This window comes from Pleurodeles waltl, chromosome 12 (assembly GCF_031143425.1).
Source record: "Pleurodeles waltl isolate 20211129_DDA chromosome 12, aPleWal1.hap1.20221129, whole genome shotgun sequence".
NCBI classification, from domain to species: Eukaryota; Metazoa; Chordata; class Amphibia; order Caudata; family Salamandridae; genus Pleurodeles; species Pleurodeles waltl.
The window spans coordinates 513,443,918-513,464,809 of NC_090451.1; the positions used below are offsets into that span (position 1 = coordinate 513,443,918).

Below are 20,892 nucleotides of genomic sequence, written 5' to 3' on the forward strand. Positions count from 1 at the left end.
GCAACCTCTCTAACTGGCACAGAAGACTCCTCAGCATGCCCTGTTTCCCTAACGCAGCCCATAAAGAGTCTCTTGGCACCAAATCAAAGGCCGCACGCAAATCCATGAAAGCAATATAGAGTTGGCCCTTCATTAATTTAGTGTATTTCCACATTATTGCCAGTAGCCTAAAGGCCTGATCGATTGTACTTGTCTGCTGTCTAAATCCTGCTTGATATATAGTCAATATGCTGTTTTCTTCTATCCAGCAGCTAATTCTATTCAGCAACTGCCTAGCATAGATTTTTTGCATAACATCAATGAGGATGATTGGTCTATAATTCCCAGGATCTTCCCTAGATCCTTTTTTATAGACTGGGATTATTTCTGCCCCTTTTCATGTCTCAGGCACTGGGCCCCCCCTTGCTATAGCGTTGCTTAGTAGATTTATATAGGGTGCCCAAGTTTCTATACTATGTTTAAACGTATCCCCAGGGATCTTATCCAAACCGGGGCTTTTCCTGGCTTGATCGCTTTAATGGCAGTCACTGTCTCCTCCAGGCTGAATTGTATATCAGGTAGAATGCCCCAAGTAGCTAGACTTTTATGCTTGGAGGAATAAAAGTCAAGGTTGGGGGGATCAGAATAAAGGTATTGTTATAATGAAAAAAGATCAATGGTTCTTTAGAATCACGCTTTATTTTCATCTCCACTTCTCCTCATCAGCTCTTCACATCTCCTCTTCTCTCAGCTCTCTCTCCCAACATTCTATTGTGAACTCCTCTACCTAACAGTCAGAACATTCCATTCTAAAGGGAAGGTGGGGGGGGAACGTACCACTTGTATTTAAATATGTCATAACCTCTAATCTAACAAAATCTGCCTATATGTAATTACATGTTGCTACCTTAAAATATTACAACTAAATTACAACACATCTTCCCTTCCACACACAATATATACAAAGTGATCAAAAATATATACATTCAATAATAATTTGACATACCTACATTGATGTCTTAAATATATACATTCAATAGATAATTTGACATACACTACATCGATGTTTTAAAAGAAGTTCTATTGGTACTCTCTGTACCGACGTCACGTCTCTGCTGAATCTCCTCACTCTCGCCATTCTCCATGGAATTTCCTTCACTCCTCACGAGGGCTGATGGCTGTTGGACAATCCTGTCCATACTCCAACACTGACCATTTGTTAACGTAACCACATTGTTTTTCACTTTGACAATATCAAAAGGACCAGAAAATTTAGTGCCTCGCATATTCGGACAAAAACCCCTTACAGGATTTTTAACATAAACCTTATCCCCCACTTTCCACTGTTGTTGTTTAGTACCATGTTTAGTATTGTATCTTTTTTTGTAATTGTTTTGATGATTTTCTATTCTAAGTCTGAATTGTGGAGTTTATGGCATCACTTTTTCCTCCTCCACCTAACCATGAAGGGAAGAGTTTGGTACTTGGTTTCCTGCCCCTTAGAGCAGAAAATTGAGAAATTTTTGTAACTGAATTTGGAGTAGAATGGTACGCCCATAACATGTCTCGAATAGCATTTTCAATGATTATTTGGTTTACACTAGCTAACTGGATGCACTCTTTAATCATGCGGTTGGTCCTTTCGACTAAACCGTTTGCCCTGGGACAATATAGCGCTGTAGTGAGGTGGTGTATGTTTAAAGAGTTAAGAAAATCTTTCATTTTTGATGAAGTTAATTGAACTCCATTGTCAGTGATCAAGGTGGCGGGTATTCCTTCCATAGCAAAAGCATCTTTAAGGAAATTTATAACTGATTCAGTGGTGATTTGGCTTACCATTTTTACATTAATCCAATGCGAGTAATAATCAATCAGTACTAAAGCAAAACGTTTCATAACACCTTTCATGTTGATAGGCCCTATGATGTCTAATGCCAATTTTGTCCAAGGCTTGTCTGGTACCGCCACAGGATATATAGGAGTTTTACGAATAATTTTAGTTTTGTCACTGCACGCATCTTTAATGCAATTTTTAACTTCATTTTCTATCATAGAGTCCATATTAGGAAACCAATATCTTTCTCTAACACGAGCTTTTGTGAGGCTCCTGCCTAAATGACCTTCATGAGCCAGATTGATAATTTTGTGTATCAATCCTGCCGGTGGTATTATCTTATCATTTCTTAAAACAAAATGTCCGTTTTCATTTATTTCATGTCTAACCTCCCAATAGTTTTTTAGTGTTTCGTCCAGATCCCTCCTAAATTCCGGCCATCCCTCCTTCGCTAATGTTCTCAATAAGGATAGGGATTCATCCTTATGGTCAGCCAACTTCCATTCTTCTTCACTGATAGCCAGAGTACAAACAACCATTACTGGGTATTCCGGGGTCTCATAGTCTTCATTTATAGTCAACGGTACTCTAGATAGAAAATCCACAGCACAATTATTATTACCCGGTAGGTACTCAATCTTAAAACAAAAGCTCTCCAGGCCTAAAATCTATCTAGCAATTCTAGGTGTACAGTTGTAGAAACTTTTTGTAGAGAAAACATAAACTAGTGGTTTGTGGTCTGTACGTAAAGTAAATTGTGTACCCCAAAGGAAGAATTTAAAATGTTTTATAGCCCAGAAACAAGCCAGAGCTTCTCTTTCAATTACTGAGTAATTGGATTCTGCCTTATTTAAAGCCCTAGAAGCAAATGGTACAATTCTCTCTTTACCATCAACCACTTGGGATAAAGTGGCTCCCAAACCTTTTTTGCTCGCGTCAGTAGTAAGAATAGTCTTCCTTTCATGATTGAAAGTACCTAGGAATGGTGCTGTTACAATGGCTTGTTTAATCCTTTGAAATGCAGATTCATGACATTCTATCCATTTGTAAGGTAACTCTCTTAGGTCATATGATATCTCTGAGAATCCCTTGACATATTTTGTCATATACTCAGCAAGGCCTAGAAAAGATTTTAATTCTTCCTTGTTTTTTGGTGCCTCTGCCTTCTTAACAGCTTCCACTAGTGAAGTTTTAGGTTTGAACCCATCTTTAGAAATAGTGTGCCCTAAATAATTAACTGAATCTACTCTAATTTGACACTTATCCTTTCTCAATGTCAAACCCGCCATTTTTAGTTTACTAAGTACCTTTTTTAAGTTTGTATCATGTTCCTCTACATTTGCTCCATATATTAAAATGTCATCCTGAAAATATAGAGTCTTAGGGGTATCTTCCAAAACACGTTGCATGATTTTTTGAAATACGGCCGCAGCTGATGCAAGCCCGAATGGCATTCTATTGAACATATACGATCCTAGGGGTGTAGTGAAAGCTGTGAGCCATTTGGAATCTGGGTGAAGTTCAACCTGGTAGTATGCGCTGGAGAGATCCAGCACGGAAAAACATGCTGCCTCCCCCATGGTGCTTAATATTTCATGAATAATAGGAAGTGGATGTCTTTCCACCCAAATGTTTCTGTTCAAATCTCTCAAATCAATGCACACCCTAATGTCGTCACAATTATGTTTCTTGGCAATTACGATGGGAGATAACCATTCTGAACTCTCAATTGGTTGAATAATTCCTAGAGATTCTAGTCTCTTAAATTCCTTTTTAAGAGGGTCTCTAAGTAAGTGTGGAATTTGTCTAGTTTTATGTACTATCGGTTCAGCCTTAGGTTTTAATGTAATTTTATGTTGGAAGCCTGCCAGTAGACCTAACTTTTCAGTACAAATCTCAGGAAATTCCTGGAAAATCAACTCATTAGAGTTATTTTTGTCCATGAGCAGCACTTGTTCCGGATTATTAGGGTCCAGTTTGATTCCCAACTCCTTCTGATGCTGCCAACCCAGTAAACTGGATCCTTTTTCAACTACATAAACTTTCCCTACAGTGGTACGACCCTTAAATGATATTAAAGCCTTGAACATCCCTTTAAGAGGGATGGGGTCTTTGTTATAACCCTTGGGATTAATGTCTGGTTTTGACAATCTGGCGGACATTTCTTTACCAATACCTTTAAAATCCAGTTCATTTATGATTGTAAAGGGTGAGCAAGAGTCAGCGAAAACTGTTACTGGACTGCCATCAAGGGAAATATTACACTGAGGATATTGAAAAGAATTTTCCTGTTCCTTTTTAACCTGCAGTATTATCTTTTTAACTTCTTGAGAATCATCTACCTTTTTATGCTCATATTGTTTATCAAATTTAGACACCTCCCTACACACTATGGCAAAATGGCCTTTTTTATTACATTTTCTACATATGGCTGTCCTGGCTTGACAAAAGGTAGAGTTCGCCAAATGAGTGCTGCTCCCACAGCGGTAACATTTTAATCCTGTTGTAGGATTAGTGGTTTTTATAGGTTGTTTACCTCCAGTTTTAATTTTCATAACTTTTTCTTCTTCTGCATTTACCTTAATCTCTGCAACTTGATCAGAAGAAGCAGAAGGAGATGTGATTTCTTGTAAACATAGCTGTGTGTGCTCAATGGATTTTGCTATTTCCACTGCTTCCTGCAGATCAGGTTGTTTTTGTAGTAATTTTTCCTGAATTTTTACATTACTAGTACAACGGACTATTTGGTCTCGAATTAGTGAGTCATTAAGATTCCCAAAGTTACATAATGTACTCAATCCCCTTAGAGCAGCAACGTAATTAGTCACACTCTCTTGTTTGCCTTGGGAACGACAGAAAAATTTATGACGTTCTAAGACCACATTTACTCTGTCTCCAAACTGTTTTTCCAATTTCATATATGTGGTGACATAATCATCCTGTACTTGTCCATCTGGAAAATCAGGTTCAGGTAACGTATCATAAATTTTTCTGCCGTGCGTCCTTAAATTGTGTAACAATATGTGTTGTTTCCTGAGTGGGTTGAATTTATCTCCACCAATGGCAATTAAATATGATTCAAAATTTTTTAACCATTCTTTCCATGGGATGTTAGGTTCTCCAGTTTCATTTAAAAATGGAATTGGCTGGGACATGCCCGCTGCAGCCATTTCTAAAGGGTAGTGTGATTTAAATAGTTATGTATGTATAAAATATAGCAATTACTATGTACTATCAAGTGTATTCTCAAAGTGCAACTATAAACATTAAAAAGTTAGAAAATAAATATAGCAATCATCACATGTTATTAAATCTAAATAGTAACAGTTGAATGCATATTTATGAAGACATTAAAGAAAATGCACAGTCTAGTGTTGCAGCCGATTTAGAGGAAAAGCACTGAGAACAGTAGGCCGATTTAGAGGAAAAGCCCTGAGAACAGTAGGGCGATTTAGAGGAAAAGCCCTGAGAACAGTAAATTTCCCACAATGCCACAAGCAGGAAAGAGCTTTGCCTGTCAGCGTTACCACCAACAGGCTAATATCATTACCAATGCTTCTTAAACGTTCATGCTGTGCCTGTCAGCGTCACAACAATATGCAGGTCCAATTGCTGGAGTAAGACTATTCAGTGAAACTGCATTTGAAACCGAAGTACAGATGATCCTCAACCGTTTCAAAAACTCCACTAAAGCTGAGGTAATTCGCAAAGTACAACCTCTTGTGGATTAAAAGTTAATGAGATATGCTCCTCATGTAATTGTGCGCGCTTCCACACAGTTAAATATAATACGAATGTTCCGTTTCAGAGCTGCCTTTCATAAAATGTCGTCAGAAAAAGACCGTTTATTTTCTTGTGCATTCATTTTGCATTATTGTCAGTATAGACCATTAACTTGTGTTATTTAAAAATAGATCCTCATAGATGAAATACTTGTGTGTGATAGATTGATTTTCTTGACCTTCCCTCTCAGAAAAGGTCGCTGTTCATAACCTGTGCTTGCCTCTCATGAAATAATGCTGGTAAAAGACACATTTATTTTCCTTTCCTTCCAGGAATATCTGTCATGTGATTGATTGTGTCTTCTTGACCTTTCCTCTCAGAAAAGGTCGCTGTTCATAACCTGTGCTTTATATTTTTTTTCCTTGTAAAATTATTGTTGAATTGAAAGGCTAACCTTATGAACTCTTCTTGCTGGTTTAGCTCTTCTTTCTGAATTAACTTTGCTAATATCAGGTTTTGTTTTGTTTTGTCAACACTATGCTTAATATTTTAAGACTTGAAAAATCAGTAATAGTGCTATCTGCATAGCTGCATTTTGTAGTAAAGTACTTGTTGAATAAACGGGATGATCCTTATGACTCCTAGATTATCCAGTCATTTAATTAAGAATAACAGTACCTTAAGTAAATGGTGGTCACTTTGATGAGGATGCAGCACAAGGGGTAGAGATGAAAGTGCCCCCTTTCGCACTACAATCGTCGCCAGTGTTATAATGAAAAAAGATCAATGGTTCTTTAGAATCACGCTTTATTTTCATCTCCACTTCTCCTCATCAGCTCTTCACATCTCCTCTTCTCTCAGCTCTCTCTCCCAACATTCTATTGTGAACTCCTCTACCCAACAGTCAGAACATTCCATTCTAAAGGGAAGGTGGGGGGGGAACGTACCACTTGTATTTAAATATGTCATAACCTCTAATCTAACAAAATCTGCCTATATGTAATTACATGTTGCTACCTTAAAATATTACAACTAAATTACAACAGGTATGTAAAATGGTTAACCCACGCTTTGGAGTCTATATGATGTTCTGTATTGAATATCCCCACTTTACTGCCATGAGTAACTGTTTTCCAGAAGGTCATTGCGTCATTACGTTTGGCTGCTTCCAGCAGATCTTGCCATTTTTGATCCTCCCAATTACTTTGGGCTGTAGCCAGTATTTTCTTATAGCTAGCCCTTGCCTGTTGTACAGCTAGTGGATTTTTTTGTTTTAGGGCCTCTATCAATATTGGTTTCCCCTCCCTGCATTTGATCGTATACCATGGAGTGGATGGGGTGGTTTGCACCTTCTCCTTTTTATGCTTTTGCTGTATCTGTTTGGTTAGGTAAGGTCTTAGTGCAGTGCTCATTGACTGATGAATGGCCATAATGGGGATATCAATACAATTTATATGAGCATGAGGCTCCAAAAGATCAGCATATATATTATAGATATTTGTCATAACGCCCAAGTTGCCTAATATTGCTGGCCATTTTACAACCCTTCTATTATTGCTAAGAGTGGGTTGTAACTTCACCTTATCATGTTCTATATGTTCCAGCTCCAGGAGGTGGCCCCTGAGTTCAATTATTAAAGGAAAATGATAGCTTTCCCTCCTTTTGTCTATTTTAAAAGTCACTAATCTTTCCCATGTACTTATGCTATGCATAATATAGTCTATTTTCGAGGTTGAATTGCCTCTCTGGAAAGTATCCATATTAAGGCCTCCTTCACCCACTCTGCCATTACACGCCCTCAGTCCGTGCTTTAGTGTGAGGCCCATAAGTTGCAGGACGGCCACAGTACCAGGGACAGTTTTTTCTATTGTTAGATGGGGGATTGCTCTAGTTCGATCTTCGTCTTCTGCTAAATGTTCAAGTCCAATTATAGGTTCATAGTTACAATTAAAATCGGCCCCTATCATAATTGTCTCTCCTACTGGAATCTTTTTGAGCAAGCCATCTAATAATTCTACTTCAGGTGACTCCAGATTTGTCCTTCTAGGCCTTATATACACATTGAACAAGTAGGATATCACCTTATTTTTATTTCCCAATACCAACCACAAAATATCCTCTGACTCTGTGACTTGTGTATGTATCTCAATATTTAGTGAAATTTTCACCCATGCAACCAATCCCCCAGACAGCCTCCCTCTGGCTGCTGAAGTTGCACTAATAAAAAAGGTTTTATATCCCAATTTGTGCAGTGGATCCTTAAGCCAGGTCCCTTGGAAGAGACAAACATGATAATGATCGATGTAGTCCTGCAATTCAGGATCTATAAGCTTACTTTTTAGGCCCGCTACATTCTAGGAGATCATAGTGACTATTCCCCTTCCATTTAAGGTCGTGGCGTTAGAAATGGAGCTCAGGGATGCAGTCAATTCCTTCCTACGGGGCAAATACTCCCCTATACTCCCTAACCCTCTAGCATGAAAATTATTCCCTTCATGGGGCTCAGCTACTGTTGAGTCCCCAATTGGTCCCACATGTGCCTGATCTAACTGGGTTAGTCAATCTACTATTTCAAGATTGGAATCTCCATTTCTCATTTGCATTCCCCCATTATTATGTTTGACCCTCTGGACTATGGGTTTGGTAATGAATGGGTCCGGGCTAAATCTCATAGCATTAATTTTGGGGGCAGTGGTTCTCTGTTCCATATCAATCAGACCTTCCTTTAATCTTCCATCCTTGAATGTCAGTGCAACAACGTCCTGCTTCCCCGTCTCTCCTGGCATTCTTTCTGCCCTCGTAATATCTGAGCGGATTATAGATAGGCAGTGTCTTTTGGACCTGATCCAGTGTATAAGCTTATTCTTTAGGGAATCCTCGTCTTCTATGCTATTTTGGGCCAATTTCTGGAACATTTAACAGATAAACAACATTGGTCCTAGTAGGACTCTTTTCCCCCTCAAAGTAACGGCTCCATGTGGTGGGAGGGATACGATCATTATGTGCTAGGGAATAGGGCTTCGGGGTAGGTACCACCTTTTTCTTTTTGTAGCCCTGTTTCCAGGCGGGGTTCTCTTCGAAAGTTCCCTGTTTCTTGGCGTAGAACTCCAGCCTTGCTTATAGGATAATTACGTAATCCAGTATTTCCCTCATTTACCCCTCTCATGCATCCCTGTGATTGATGTGAAATCTTGGCTATAGCTGGGATAGGGTTGGGTTGGGCATTCAAACTTTGAGGACGTGTAGGTCTACCTTGTGCATGTAGTGGTGCTAAGGGGTTCTCCTTTTCACTCTGAGCTCTGTGGGTTCCCCTGTCCCCCCCCTTTTCCACAATATCTGATAAGGTTCTTACTTCGTGTTTTAATTCCCTAACTTCCTGGATTAAGCCAAAAAGTAGATCATAAAGATCTACTAGAGTTCTTGTTTTGTGTTTTAAATAATTTTCTAGTTCTTCATTGGGTAGTGAGATCTTCTCTCTAGCTGACTGTACTATTGGGATGGTTTGATCTAGCTCATCCACAGATTCCCCCTCCTGTGCATTCTGTACTTTATTAGTAACGAGTTCTGCCAAGACTGCGTACTTGTTGGAGCACACAACATCACTCTTCTGCATGTGGCCCTTCTTCCTGATACTATCTATGGTGCTTGGGTGTATGGCTCGAGTTATGGCGTCTTTGGGGCTACCTGTCCTAATATCGGGCGATACCTTCCCCTCTTGCTGGCTAACATTCTCTGTCAGCTTATCTTTCGCTATTTCTGCTTTCTTTGTGTAGTAGGAGGTAATCTTTTTATCAGGACCTTCCCGGGGGTAGCCCTATTGCATAGTAATGACTCTACCTCCTCAATGAGATCATCAATTTCAGCTATAGTACAGTTCTCGCCTGCATTCCTAAGTTTTTTTTGTGGATTTCTCCTTCCCCCTTGGGGGTTCTGATGCCTTGCGTTTTCCCATGTCTTTAGTCACCTATTTAATGCTTCGGCTCTACTGGAACCAGTTCCAGGCCTCCGGATTCTTGCCCTGATGGTGTTGGTTGAAGTGGCCTAAAGTGCCAGGCACGGATTTCTTAATCCCTGAGGAGACTAGGAGGTAAAGTCCTTTTGAATACAGGTAGGTACTTTTATTATTTTTTAATTAAAGGGCCTGCCTCGAGAATGTCTGGTCCTGCTTGTCAATCTCCACTGTGGGGTGGGAATATCCCACACGCTGGCTGTAAACTTGTTGAGTGGAGCCCTCCAAGTTATATCCAATAAGCATTTGTGATATAAGAATTTGGAGGAAGGTCTAGTGAAGGTAGAGCTGAATAAGGAGTATTAGCTTCTCAGATTAAACGTGACAAATGTTAAGATTTAAGCTTTACTCTCTTAAATACAAGCAGATCTCTTACTGAAAATGAGAAGGGGGGGGCCCAGCCCAGCCTCCTCCGGACTCTGGCGGACAATATCGAGCACACTACACTATTAAAGGGGGACTTGGCCCCCACCCCGTCAGTATGGCTGGAATCCTCAATAAAGTCCTTTTTAAAAAAAAAATAAGCGCTGACACAGTACCTTCAGGCAGCCATGGACTTATGAGCTGCCTAATCCAGACGTCTTTGAATGGATGTCAGGGGGGTGGCCCTGCCCTGCCTCTTCCTGGCAATGACGGGCCCGCCCTTGGCCCGGGCACCGCCCGCGCGCGTCCCGCGATGGCAGGAGCGCGATTTGATTTTTAAAGGGCTCCTGTCCCAGAATAATGCTCCCCGCACCTCCGATGCGCTTCCCGCGACGGCGGGAGCGCGATTTGATTTTTAAAGGGCTCCTGCCCCAGAATACTGCTCCCCGGGACCTCCGATGCGCTTCCCGCGACGGCGGGAGCGCGATTTGATTTTTAAAGGGCTCCTGCCCCAGAATACTGCTCCCCGGCACCTTCGATGCGCTTCCCGCGACGGCGGGAGTGCGATTTGATTTTTAAAGGGCTCCTGCCCCAGAATACTGCTCCCGGGCACCTCCGATGCGCTATCCCTTTTTAAAACTGTATCTGATTTCTTGAAAAAAATGTTTTAATAAAGATAAAACATTTGCAGAGGTTCACTCTTATCAAATACCCCTGCTCTGTGGTGTCATAAACTTGGAATTAGAGGGGAAACACTGTTGCCACCGCCGCCAGTAGCACAACTGTCTGCCATTCTCAGCCATTCTAAACTTCAGAGACCTTCAACAAAAAATGCGTGATACCTTTCTGAAGAAAATGTGAAAACATTTAAGAACATTTTATGCAGTGGATATCATTAGGCAGAACCCTGCGAGCCACAACTGTGGCCATAAAATCGACTCATGAACAGAAGTTAATTTCAAATTTTGGAATTCTTGCCACCATGCTTAATCTTGTTGGCAGTAATTACTCGTGGTGAAATTATCTAATACCTGGGATTCTGCAAACCCTGTATAAACACGTCTAATTTCTCTATACTTGGCGATTTGAACGCACCCAGTTGCTGATTATAAAGAAACAATGTCAGAATTCAACTTCTATTATAGCTTTATAGCCCACCGTAGCAGGCTATACAGGCCATTAAAGGCCAACTCCAGTGTTTAACAAGGAAGTGGGCCATTAATGGCAGCTGACGGCAGAATGTTCCAATTAGTAAATCAAAGGCCTCTCGAAGCCTGACTGGGTTGAAACAAGCATTTACAATGCATCGGGTCTCGCGTTTGCTCATGTTGGAGCTGATCGCGTTGTAAACTCCTAAACCCGACTTTTCACCTATTGGGCAAAAGTGCATTTATGTACATAACCCGAAAAAGTGAATTCAAGTACGTAAAGCGCTCGACTTCTGCCAAGCGAGATCGGGCTCGTTAATTAGAGAAAAAAAAGTCCATGAGCCCGATGGAAAACAGCGAGCCTCGCATGTTTTCTGTACTTGGTCACTGCCCTGGTGGAGGGCTAGCCACCGGAAAAGACATGCCATATGCATGCCTTCGACTAATGAAAGCAAGCAGATTTTATTAGGGAAGCCCACCAACCAATAAAAAACACTGATGTGAAGTTGACAGGGCTCCGAGCCCTTTTATAAATACAAAAGAGTCTCCCTGCGAAGCGCATGCGCGAGCGCATGCAACGCAGGCTCGACCCTAAAAACCCCCTTCAGCTCTGAAGCCTTTGTATCACAGCTCTTGCTGTGAATGTTCTACAGCTAACTGCTCATGCAGGGCCACAGCTGCCAGCTGTTGAACATGCACAGCAAGAGCTGTGAAAAAGGGCTGGTTCACCCTGGCTTCGCTGAACCGCCTTTTGTAGTTCAGCCATACCAGGGAGACGAAGGAGCATGGCAGCTTTCACCCCTCCCTCCATCTGAAGCCTTAGTAGGACTGAGCTACAGGAAAAAGGGTGAACGCTGTGTGTGACCTGCTGTGGCCTCTGCATTTCGCTTTCCTCCACCTAAATAATACATTTTGGAGAGACATGAGAAAGAGAAAGGCAGATGCTGTGTATTAGGGATATTGAAATGTTGAGAGAAGCGGGCCTATACCAGTTCATATAGGCCACTACTGCTTGCCTTCGGCTCGGGCCTTTAATGTGGGAGCGGGCCTTTAATAGCGGGTAGAGCCCGCTACGGCGGGTTCTAAGGCTATACATTTGGATGTTGGGAGCTCCACTGAAAACAATGGAGTGCCCCGGGCTTCTAATGGCTGAGAGATGCCAATATTCCAATGTTCTTGTTGCCTCAAGGATCCCGAGGGGATTTCAATCCCCTTGGTCTCCTTGAGGCCTTTGTTTTATTTATTAGAACATTGGAATGCTGGGGGCTCCATTGAAAACATTGGAGTGCTGCGGGCTTTTACTGGCCGGTAAAAGCCCGCAACGCCAACATTCCAATGTTCGCTTTGTTCACAGCAACAGCTGTGAACAAAGCCGAGGGGAGCCCGAGGGGATTTTAATCCCCTCGGGCTCCGTGAAAATTCTTTTTTTTTAAAAGAACATTCTGCCCTGAGTGGCAGAATGTTCTAATAGCCTTAAAACCCGCCGTAGTGGGCTCTACGGGCTATTAAAGTCCCTCTCCCTTGTTAAATGCCCTCGCCTTTGGCTCGGGCATTTAACGCGGGGAGCGGGCCTTTAATAGCCGGTAGAGCCCGCTACGGCGGGTTCTAAGGCTATATTACAGTCAAATTCTGAAGTCACAGTGCCTGCTGCCAGAGACAGCAGCCGAGGTGAAAGGCAGGTCAGGTAACGGGGCATAATTGAAATTGAAACAACTATTTAAAACAACAAAAATGTAACATTTCTTTGATTTCAGCTGCTCTATTGTAATAGCTTACAGTGACAAGCAAAGAATGTTTTTATTTTTTGCACTTATTAGATAGAAGACAGCTCGAACCTTTCAGCATATTTCTACACATTCTGAGTTACTGCACCTTTTTTAACTGACTTGTATTGAACTGTTTCTAATATCGATTTGACACAAATATCTAACCGGTTTTTGATGTGTTGAATTTTTGCACTTGAGATTTAATTTGTATTCTTCGTGTTTGCAAACATGCTCGCTCTTTCATGTGAAAGAGCTACATACCAAGGTTTTAAGTGGTTTGTGGTAAAGGTGATGGCGTGACCATGTATCGTAGAGAATAATATTGCAAGTCACCTTGGAGTTCCATAACCTTATGGATTAATGGAACTCCTCAGTGACCTGCAATATCTTTAGAATGTACGGTGGGGGTACTTTATCCCTTATTTTAGCCTTCTGTCACCAGATATTAGAGTATCCATTTATAGATTTCTCAAAGTTAAACCCATTGTTTGAACTTAGGAAAAGAACAATATATTTTCTCTACCCAGAGATAAGTCTGCTTGTGCTAAATCAAGCATCATCATGATACTTCAAATAAACTACCCAAAAAGTTTACTGTGGTTTTGGGCCTCAGGATGGAAGTTGTTTACTTTTGATTATTTTTAAGTTGTAATTTTTAAACAGAGTTAAGGGTAGCCAATACTGTTTTTTAAAAGTTTCATTTAGTATGGTGTTTTCCTTCTTATAACAGGAGTATTGAAAAAACAACATAACATCCGTTCAGACCTTGGTGACACATACATATGTCATTCTGGGCACACTTAAGTCACTTAGCCTCTTAATTAAAATGTATTTAGCAAAACAGGAGTAGGGTATGTCCTTTGCAGGAGTTAAAGTGGTCTTTGCCATTTAGCTTTAATCCCTAACACAGGTTTAGTTATATTTGTCCTGAGAATGAAGGGATTGACCGTTTAAGAACAAGATGGCCTCTGCCACACTCTAATGTACAATTGTTGTAGTTCAACTACATGTTTGGTGAGTTATCTGCACTAGCAGTAGTTGAGGCATTGACAGTGCTAACATCTGGCATCCACTGATATATGCAGTGCGCAACAATCCAAAAATACGGGGTCATAGCTAAGAATACATTTTTACCAGATGTCTTGGCAGTCCTGCAAGGTACATCATACATCTCGAAGACGTAAAAGTAAGATTCCTCTTTTGAGCTTGGATGATTAAGTCTATATGTGTCTATAAGTCGGACTGTGTTGTGCCATGGTATGTAGGCAATGGTGTTGTGTTCGGTCTGTAAGAGACATTGTTGTGTTATTGTACTAAAGGTAATAATGGCACCAGAGCATGTGAGTCATACTGTACATTGTTGCAATGGGAGTCTGAGTCATGTCTCGGTTCGTGAGCCCTATTTCTAAGTGAAATTAAATCAGGCACAGAGTGTACAAGTCAAATTATTCCATCAGGAGCAGTAAGTCAGATAGTTTTAAAAGTATATATAAGCCACAATGTTGCGTCACAGTCTTTATTAGTCTGTTTGTTTTGGGATGTGTAAGACCAGTTTTGCACCAATTGTCTAAGCAACAAATTTGTCTAATGGTGTGTGAGCCACTGATTCAGCCCCAGGGTGTTTAAACTACATTGTTCAGTCATGGGGTGTTTTTCCCTTTCCACCAACCTGAAAGTCTGCCACCTCATTTAGAGTCGGTGAAACTTAAGTGGTAGACAGCAGAGGCACCGATTCCACTGGCTACACACATCTTTTTGAGCCATTGGATGTTTGGTTATGTGTCGGTCGGCCCGATTTAGAGTGCGTGGACACATGGCCAGTATTCACTGGCCATCACTGCCATGAAAAACATAGCGGTAAGGGGCATTGAAAACTTTTAAATGACCCCCCCCCCATGTCATGGGAGAATGTTTCCATGGCAAGAGGGTCATTGTTCTTTTTATTTTCAAAAAGAAAATCCTGCTTTGGGATTTTCTTTTCGAAAACAAAAATAAAGTTGTAAGCTTGATGTATGGCTCCGTCATGTTGACAAAGCCATCCACCCAACGTACAATGCATTTCTTGGTACTGATGTGATGGCGGTTCTTGGAAATGCAAGAGATGTCCACATGGGCAGCAGACATCTATAAATACAGCAGACGGAGCCCCCTTTCTATGGCAGGAATAAAATATTCTGCTGTGGCAACAGTAATTACTCTGTCCATCAAGAATTAAATGAGCCGCTTCATTGTGCCATTGTATGTAATACAAATGCCTTGTCTGGGTGTTTAACAACTTTTTGGTTGGGCTGTGCAATCTATGCTGATGGTACTAGCCCACTGTAGTTTACAAAACTACATAGTGATGTTGTAGATTTAAGTGTCATTGTTTTTGGTGTGTCTCCCTCATTGTGAGGTCATGGTCGCATTGCTTCCCCAGGATATGGAATTAACATCATTTCCTCAAATTGCACTGTGGGGGGGGGTGTAAAACATATAGGAGGTCATTCCGACCTCGGCGGTCTTTCAGCAAGACCGCCGAGGGACCGCCGTACGGAAGACTGCCAGTGCTGGCGGTCTTCTGCACGGGCCATTCTGACTCTTGGCTGCGCTCCGCCCATTTCCAGACGAAGCGCCGCCAACAGCCATACTGGCGGCAGGCGGGGAAGTGGAGGTAGCTCTACCTCCACGCCAACAGAACACCGCCCAGCGAATCACGACCTGTGATTCGCTGTGGCGGTGTTCTGTTGGCGTGGCGGCGTCGGCGGAGCTGCCCCCATGGGTCCCGTTCCCTCCCGGAGGATCACCAGGAACAGGTAAGGTGATCGTCCGTTAGGGAAGGGGGGCGGGGGGGTGTTGTGTGTTGTGTGCGTGCATGGGGGTGTGCGTGTGTGTATGTGGAGAGGGTGCGTGAATGCGTGTATGAATGTGGGGGGATGTGTGTATGTGCATGTATGCGTGTATGAATGCGGGGGGTGTGTGTATGTGCATGTATGCGTGTATGAATGTGGGTGGGGTGTGTATGTGCATGTATGCGTGTATGAATGCGTGCATGTAAGTGTGTATGTGTGTGTATATGTTGTGGATCGGGGGGGACGGGGGTCCTGCACCCTTTTGGGGGTTGCAGGGGTGGTGGGGCGGTAGGGGAGGGAGTCGGGTGGGGGTTGGGGTGGGGGAGACCCCTATCAGTGCCAGGGAAGGAATTCCCTGGCACTGATAGTGCCTACCGCCATGGATTTCATGGCGGTCCCAAACCGCATGAAATCCATGGCGGTAGGCCGGGGTCAGGCGGGTTGGAATACCGCCGGCGGTATGTGACGACCGCCGGGCTGGAGACCGCCATGGTCAGAATTAAAAAAAAAAAAAAGACCGCCAGCCTGTTGGCGGTCTTCCCGCAGCTTCACCGCCGACCGCCACGGTCGGAATGACCCCCATAGTATTAACAGAGGGTGTAATTTGCATTGCACTGCCCACATGCACAAAATACATTGTTCCATTAGGATTTGTAAATCTTACTTTTTTTTCAGAATACTTCAGTGGGGAACAGAGAAAACATGTTTCTTTCTGTGTGTGAAATGCATTGAGCTGTAGGGAACTGCAACATTCAATCACTATGCAGAACCCACATTTTTCTTTTGTTTTCGGACTGAGTGGTCAGGCACATTGACTCATGTTGTGATAAGGCGCATGTTGTGTAAGTCACTTCGTTGTTTCAAGACCTACAAAGTACGAGTAAAGAAATCTATAACACCCATTGTTATGTAGGGTTTGTATTGGCCACATTGCTATTTTAGAGTTTCTGGGTCCTTTTGCCCCATTGCTCAGTTGGAATATGAAAGCTGCATTTTTATGTCGGTCACATTTTGTTTGTGATTGTTTTGATTGTTGTTATTGTTGGGTGTTGAACCTGTCATTGAATTCTTGGTTACATGGTATGCAACATAAATACAGCTTCTGCTTATGCTTCATTCTTTCTCCTTCAGAAGTTTGTGAGTACCACGTTGCGACCAACGTTGCTGCCATTCCCAGATCTATATGCATGGGACCAGTGTGCAAACTTTGTGTCTGAGTATCTCTCCGCTCAGTTCCTTCATCCACCGATTGAGCCGGTAAGGAGAGACCAGATCCTCCTGATCTGTGTGGAACCTTGTGAGGCTGCTGTGATGTAGAAAGTTGTAATCTCACATTGGCTGTGTTATATTTTTGTCATTTCCTGCAGCCTCATCACCTCTACTCACCAAACACTGTACTGAAGCTTCAGGTCGGTAATTGCTTTGATTTTAGCGTCCTGCTCTGCTCCTTCCTCATCGGTGCTGGCTATGATGCTTACTGCGTATTTGGGTATGCCACCAAGGAGATGTGCCTGATGGATGAGACAAGGGAAGAATGCCTAGTGCTAAAGAAGCCAGAGGAGGTAAGAGGAGTCAATGTCAGAAGCTACTTTGTATCTCATGACTGTCACTGCCTTTGGCAGCGACGGTGTTTCTTTGAGAGTGAAGCCCTCGCTAGGACTGTTAGGGGTTAATTCTAACCTCTTGAAGAGAGCCATCACTGTGGCAGACAGAGTAGACACTTGCATGATTTGCAAAAGGCTTTCAATCATCGAAGCCAGTATAATTGACTTTGCCTATGCAGCTTCAGGAATTACATACACAAAAGTGCTTTGTGAGTCACACATACAGTAAAGAATTGCAAATCAGACCCTGTAACCCTTTGTGAATTTCTAGAGAAAAGTGGAGGCAAAAGTATGCCCCCTCCCATAGCAATTCACAAATGAATGCTCAAATGACTTGTGGCAGCTTTTAAGGTGGAAAATACTAAAATGGTTAGCGCCTGCTCAGGACAGTTGTTAAATATCTTTAAAGTATTTAAAGTTACTGGCTTGAACCCTGCTTGTGTAGGCTGGGAACATTGCGAGGGACACCCAGTGGGCGGAAGACCACTGCATTCTCTCCCTGAAGTCTGAAATATAATATGCCACTTGTAGCATTAGGACCTCTATCTGATTAAGAGACCGAGTTCACAATGTGGGCAAATTGTAATTTCAAGTGCTGGGGTATTGACCTGCTGTCCTGTGCTGGCCCCTATCCTTGCACTCACAAATTTTCATTACGAGTCTTCAGGCATTTCCTGCCTCATTATTAATCATGTGCCAGGGGATTTGTGACACTTACTGATACGTTTGTGTGTGGTGCAAGGGCTTTTAAGCATCCTTCGCATCAGAAAGGGGGGTCTGGCCACAGCAGGATGTAAAAATCCCAGACCCAGCCTAATTGAGAATCAGGCCCATTGTGGGAAAGTTGTTTCCAGCACCAACACGGATAAAACACTCAGGCCTGGAAACCTAGTGCCCAATATAGAGATTGTGGTAACTGAATATTCACCCATTTCTGGAGGAAATTTGAAATAGGGAATAGAATCCATCAGCTGACGCATCCCCATCATGCAGATAGTACTGGAGAAAGAAATTCAGACTGCAGACTGTCCTCAATATTTAGAGTTTACTCTAGAAATTGGAGGATCTTCTTCTACTACAAAACTCCAAATCAGGTCCTTATGACTGAAGCTGAAAGGCAAAAAGTAAAGAGAGAATTATTCTTTCATTGCAGTGGGGTTGAGGGTGTAAAGAGATCTGTAATTTGAGAAGGAAACCTGAGGTGGCATGCAAATGAGAATAAGTAAGGAGTATAGGGTGAAGAGAGCACTGGGTGTGATTATGGAAGCAACTATTGTAAGGGTATAATTAAAGGATTTCTGAATGCTTAAGCTTTAGAAATGTGGCTAGTGAGGAAGAAAGAAGGTAGATAAATTGTAGAATGATCTTAAAAGTTTGTAGCCACATTGTACTCTTTGCTCGCAGGCCCCTGTTGACACCAAAAACAAGGCATGCACGAAATATGGTGTGAAGCCACCTCGGGACCTGAGAAGCAAGTTTGAGCTCCAACAAGAAGCGAAGAAAGAGGATAAGATTCAAGCTGCTCTCGAGAAAGCAAAGAAGGAGGCAGAGGAAAGGATTGCTGTGAGTTTCCAAACTGTACTACTCGACAGTTATAAAGTTGCAGTTGTGGTGCTTTGCGCTAAAGCTTTTGTATACTATTGTTAAGCCTCCGGCTTGTTTATTTATTTTTTATTAGATGTTTCCTAGAGCAAGCTTTGGGTGATCTCATTGATGTGTGTGCTTTGGCAGAGAAACCTACACTGTTCAATGTTCAGTAAATGGTACTTTCTGACATATAAATTTGCTAATTGCAGGTCAGCATAGTTTGTAGCTACAATTATTATTTTATGGTACGGTGAGGTGGATGATGTTAGCTCTAGAGTAAAACAAATTACTTAGGTAACTATAAGGTAGTTAAGTTGGGAAAGTCATGAGGTTATTTTGCTGCATAGTTTGAAGTTTGTCTAGTTTGACTCCAGAAGAGCAGATGATACTTGTGCCAAGGTGAGGGTATAAGCATATCCAGAGAGTAACTAGGCTATGCATGTGTAGTCAGTCATCGTGGCAGCATTGGCAGTCGAGTCATGGAATTACGTACGGGTGAGAGAGGATGAAGTGTTTAAAAAGGACTAGCGGGTATAGGGTCAATGATAACTGCTGTTGGCCTTGACCACATGTCCTACTTGCTGCTTGTGGTTGGGAGAGGTGAGAATTGGGGCTGGCCTGCAAGGTGCGAATGGATAAACAATGGAATCACCCAAAGAAGAGATTGTGTACCTTTAAGAACAGACACATGTTTGGGAATTAGGCTTGGGTGGAGATTTGGAGGATGGAAAGTTGGAGGCTGGTGCTGAGAAGATGGGACTCCTGCAATCATACTTGAAAGAGAGCCAATCATAGTCTGCCTGCTTCACAGTACTCGAGACTCTTGGAGTGTTTCCTTCCTGGGCAAGATAATTAGCTGCAGCAAGCTAGATCTGATGTCTCGTTATGACTTCAGCTGAAGGGTTTCCACTGCAACAGCGTTTCACAGCATGTGTATCCTTGCACTTTTGTTATTTTCCCACTTCCTAGCTTTGTATTTTGTAGATTTATCCACTTTTTAAAAAAAAAGCTTTTTGAGAATTGTACGGATGTTTATAAGGCCTGTTCAAACAAAATTTTAGCAGTGCTTAGAAATCTGAGAGTGGAATCCAGGTACTTCTTGGGTGCAGTCAAAGTTTGTTTGAACATGGAGACAAGCACCATATCTTAAGCAAATCACTATTGCTAATACATTCACACATACCTGATATACTATATTTCAGGTTATGAGATCATGACTCCGTGGTAGCTTGTATATACTGTGTCACCCTGCATTCCTTCTCTACCTGTGTTAACTCTAAGATGCTAGTGAATTCCCAAAGACCAGACTATCTTGTGCTGTATTTCTCTTTTCATCCCATTTCCCCTCTGGGAAATTAAAACCCTTTATGGTATTCTTTCTGATGTTCCAGGGTTCTGGCATCACATAGTGGAGCTTTGGTGGAATAGCATCGGAATCTTTACCTCTTCCAAAAACCGAACCATAATGGAGTCTTGAATTGGGAGACTCAGTTATCCCTAAAGCGATGAGAATTTGTTCATGACGAAGTTCAGGTCAGAAGGAAATACTAAATGCTAGGGTGCACACTGAAAAGGATTGTTTTAAAATGTGTATTTTCTTGAAGTTAGCCATTTTGCTACATGGTGTCCGGGTTCCCCCAGCACTGGCTAGTTTGTCAGGAAGATGCTTGAAGGAGTTAAGTGATGTTTTGTTATGTTATAGGAATCCTGTAAAGCACACTGTCTCCTCAATTAAGTCTCATGGTGCTATGACCACAACTGGAACAGCAAGTGTTTATTATGGGAAAATATAATTCTTTAGCTTTCTGCAAAAGGATAGATATGCTGTGGTTGAACAAATTCCATATCAAAGGGGCCAATACAGAGAAGGCTGTTCCTCCTATGCAAGCTCTTTTAAAGCGAGGGGTACTTAATAGCAGTCTGTCTGTGGAACAAAGTGCCCTAAAGTGTTATACCTTACAGTTGTGTTGCTTAGAAGGGCTGTCAGGTTGCCATATATTGCCTTATGAATAAGGTATAACACTTTAAAATATATGTGCTGCTCAATG

The 20,892-nt window shown here is 42.1% G+C and overlaps 1 protein-coding gene across 2 annotated transcripts in view; it reads left to right on the plus strand.

The window, feature by feature from the left end:
• DRC7 (dynein regulatory complex subunit 7) overlaps positions 1–20,892 on the plus strand; it is a 156,989-nt gene that overhangs the window by 30,933 nt on the left and 105,164 nt on the right. For both annotated transcript variants that reach the window (XM_069217357.1, XM_069217358.1), the window contains exons 4-6: positions 16,785–16,910; positions 17,021–17,215; positions 18,662–18,820. In XM_069217357.1, the coding sequence (XP_069073458.1) occupies positions 16,785–16,910; positions 17,021–17,215; positions 18,662–18,820 (480 nt within the window). The remainder of the gene's footprint in view (positions 1–16,784; positions 16,911–17,020; positions 17,216–18,661; positions 18,821–20,892) is intronic.